The sequence below is a fragment of the Aplysia californica genome, unplaced genomic scaffold, assembly GCF_000002075.1.
Source record: "Aplysia californica isolate F4 #8 unplaced genomic scaffold, AplCal3.0 scaffold01295, whole genome shotgun sequence".
Classification (NCBI taxonomy): Eukaryota; Metazoa; Mollusca; class Gastropoda; order Aplysiida; family Aplysiidae; genus Aplysia; species Aplysia californica.
Window position 1 is genome coordinate 64,159 of NW_004798565.1, and position 3,994 is coordinate 68,152.

At 46.6% G+C, this 3,994-nt stretch overlaps 1 protein-coding gene across 2 annotated transcripts in view; it reads right to left on the reverse strand.

Moving 5' to 3' along the window:
• Nucleotides 1–207: 207 nt before the first annotated feature.
• The window catches only part of LOC101852141 (protein Tob1), a 13,671-nt gene continuing 9,884 nt past the window's right edge, over nt 208–3,994 (reverse strand). For both annotated transcript variants that reach the window (XM_005112504.3, XM_005112503.3), the window contains exon 2: nt 208–2,949. In XM_005112504.3, coding sequence (XP_005112561.1) covers nt 812–2,356 — 1,545 coding nt within the window. In that variant the 5' untranslated portion in view covers nt 2,357–2,949 and the 3' untranslated portion in view covers nt 208–811. The remainder of the gene's footprint in view (nt 2,950–3,994) is intronic.

Genomic DNA, 3,994 nt, shown 5'->3' on the forward strand with positions numbered 1-3,994 from the left:
TGGGGTTGGGGGGTGGGTGGAGGGTGGGTGGAGGTTGATCTTTGATATTTACCGTAATAAAAGATTCCACCCCAAAACGAGAGGTACAATACGACATTACACATTAAAAAAAACAACTACAGTACTCCAAGTTAGCTCATTTCTTTTAAGAGCATACTGATCATGAATCTGATAATAATCAGTTTCTTCTTCGTTTTTTCTTCTCACGTTTTGGATATTACTCGTTTTGTCCCAAAGCCCTTCCTATTTAAGACACGCCAACACCCGAGTCATCAAGTATGGATCAACACTGAAGCACAAAAGTTACAAAATATCATCCAATACAAAGTTAGTTGCGCCATCGCAGCAACTTGGCATCAAAATATAATCTATTATTATATATAAGATTTATGAATAGTTCAAAAGCATAAAAATATATAGAGCAGAACGTGTCCGTCCACTGAAAATGACTCCCTCATTCGGAGAATCGGAGAAATAAAATGTCCGTCTTGAAAACGTTTCTGTCTCGAAACAGGATTGAATCAGGAGAGACACAGTTCCGATAAGTTCTCACAGTTCCGGTCACTATAAACAGCGGGGGGAAAATCCTTCTCATGTCCCATTGTTCTTCAGTATCTGGAGGTTTAAATGCTTAAAACGTCAACGCTGACGGTACAAAGGATATAATATTAATAATAATAATAATAATATACTATTCAGAAGGTCAGAGGGCAGCTCTTGCAAAAGAGCAACGATGCTTTTCCTCTTCGTCATCCTGTGAGCTGTGAACACCCGGTTCGTGGTAGGTACAGATCTGCAGAACCGGAGCCTCTCAGTTGGCCATCAGAAGATGTTGTAGGCCGTTAGCGTACCCCATTGGAGCCACGCTGGGGCCATCCACGAAAGATTTGTGTCCGTCAGGAGAGAGCGTGTTGGCCTGTGAGAGCGAGAGAGAGCTCGGCTTTGGCATGGAACTGGTGAGCCCGGGCAGACCCGTCGGTCTCCCGATGTGAGGGAGGGACGTGGGTCTGGAGATGACGCTGGTCGGCGGGGAGGGGAGCGAGTGGAGGGAGGGGCTGGACTGAATCAGGTCCTGGAAGGCTGGGCCGTTGCCTTGTGGGGACATATGGGGCGAGAGGTGAGGGGAGAGATGGGGGGAGGAGTGAGTGGAGGACAGACCTGAAGAATGCTGGCGAAGGAACTCTGGGTACATGCTTGTTGGAGAAAGCTGTTGCTGTTGCTGCTGATGCTGATGCTGTTGTTGTTGATGATGCTGTTGTTGTTGTTGTTGCTGATGATGGAGATGCTGCTGATGGTGGTTGTACTGCGGGGCGTATGGCATCGACGGAGACATCTGTTGTTGTTGTTGTTGCTGCTGCTGCTGCTGCTGCTGCTGTTGTTGTTGTTGGTGCTGTTGTTGTTGGTGTTGGTGCAGCATCATCCTCTGCTGCTGATCCATGAGGAACTCCACTCGTGGGTCTCGCGGGGAGAGAGATCTCGGTCTCTGAGGACCCGCGTAGTTCCTCTGTTGTTGGCGAAAGTAGTTCCCGAACTCTGTAGGCGACAGCCGGTTGGGTCGCTTCATCTGCGTCTTGAGCTTCGTGGACCCGAACTTTGTCTGGGCAAAAGTTGCGGCCGTGAACTGCTGGCGGTGAGCGCTGCTGTTGGCAGGTCTCTGACCGATGAATGCCGGCGCTCCCATGGCAGCTGGAGACGTCTGTAGAGCTGAGCTGAACAACGTGGAAGATGGAGAGGTGGTGGTGCTCCAGGTACCAGGCGGGGGGACGGGGGAGGAGGGGGAGAGGCTGAGGTTGGACAGAGACGAGGAGAGGGAGTCGATGGGCTGGAAGGACTGGGACGGGTCAGCGGAGCACAGCGCCGCGGCCACCACGTCCGGGGTGAAGGTCAGCAGGTCGGGGGTGAAGGTCGCTTGTCCTTCTGGCGTGAAGGTCTGCGCGTCGGGGTTGAAGGTTATGTTGGCGGCCTGCACCTCCTTGTCGATCGTGTCGCTCCCGTCCTCGTCTTTGCGGTCGGTGTACAGCACCTTCACCGGAGCCTTCTCGCCGATTTTGTAGCTGACCTCCGAGGGGTCAATCCACAGGGTCAGGTCGTCGGGGAGGTAGTTCTTCACCTCGGTGATGTCCAGCCCGGCCTTGACGGCTGCGTCAACCAGTACGGGGTCAACCTCGTCACCGTTGGCCTTGATGCACCGAAACCCGGAGCCTTTGTTGGGCTTGTCCGGGTACCAGTGACCTTCGAACTTCTTCTTGAGCTCCACCTCCAGCTCCTCCCCGAACAGATTGACGCGTCGCCTTGGCAACTTGTTGTACAAGTAAGATATGACGAAGTTGAGCGCCACAGAAATCTCCACGTGCATTGTTACTTCTTTGATGTATACCAACGAATATATATATTAGAAAACAAAGAAGTTGGCGGGTGGTACTAAGACGTATCAGCAAAGAATCTGATCAGAGTGATATATCCGAGGGTTTCTAATTTTTCTCTTAGAAAATCAAATGTCAGCAAAACCTTTAAAAAAAATAAATTTCGAAAAGAAGCTTGTCCTTCCTTACTTGGGCGGCCAACTCAACACGAGATGAAGAAGATTTAGAGAGAATGTCTCAGCTTGATTCTCGGCGGGATATCTTGCTAAACCTTCGGGGAGTGTTGGATCTTTGTCCTCTTTCTTTTCTTAGAAGAAAAAAAAACCTCTCTTGTTCTTACAGTTTTGTAGCAGCCGAGCCCTCTCACACACGTCACTTACCAGCAGGGAGGCATGGATATCGAGAACTACACAGAAGAAACTTGAGACTTTGTCCAGTTCTAAATCCTTCTCGATCGCGATCTCCCGGAAGAACTAGTCAGGTGAGGGTAGAGATAGAGATTAAGTCTTTGAAAAATAAAGGATCCTGGTCTGGTATTAGTTCCTTGTACTGTTGAAGTGGAAGGCAAGCTGATTCTTTATTTCATCTGGGGAAGACAGGAAGGAAAATTCTGATTAGGACGGATGACTTCAAAGACAGCATCTGTGTAGTATGTATTAGATTTTTGAAAATACAAGAAACACACACGCGCGCATGCACGCCTGCACGCACACACAAACATACGCATACACATGCACACGCACATGCACACACACGCACACACACTCACGCATCAACATTGCGTCCATGGAGGTGCAAAAAACCTTAATTAAAAAACAAAAACAAAAACACATACATATTCAAACTAACACTCATACATAATTATACACGCCTGCACATTATCTCTAAACACAGCCAACAAGCAAAAAAGGAGAGAGCTAAACAGGCAAAGACAAGTCTATATAACACACAGAGAGATAGATACACAGAGATAGATCGACAGACGGGAAAGTAGGTTTATTCGCCTTTCCTCTTTTCCTGACCGAGATATGTTCGACAAGTCACGACATCCTGAACCACAGTTTCTCTAGTTTTTTTTCTCTGTTTATTTTTCCGTCCATATTTTCTCTTTTTTTCCTGTTTGTTTTTTCTGTTTTTTCTCTTTTCCTCCATTTTTTAAAAAAGTTTTGTCTTTTCTCTTTTACTCCCGTTTTTTTCCTTTTTCTTTTTCCTCTTTTACTTCTGTTTTTCTGTTTTGTTTTTCCTCTTTTACTTCTGTTTTTCTGTTTTGTTTTTCCTCTTTTACTTCTGTTTTTGTTCTGGGTTTTTTTCACGGTTTTTCTGTACCAAATCCCAAGATCTCGTACACGGTCTGTTAAATCATCAGAGACAGAGACTTTTGCTAACATCTTCTCAGACGTCAGGGCACCAGCCTATCAGGCTACGTCATAACGTGAGAGACAGACAGGCACCGCTGCCAGACGATGAGGTCAAGGACAAAGTAAACGAATCGGGATTATGCAAAACAAAACTAAACAAAAACATTATCTTTAAAAAATCGGGATTATAAAAAAGTACAAAGAAAGACAGCATCGAACGAAAACAAAACAAAAAATAAATAAAACAAAACTTAATGAACCAACCCCCCCAAC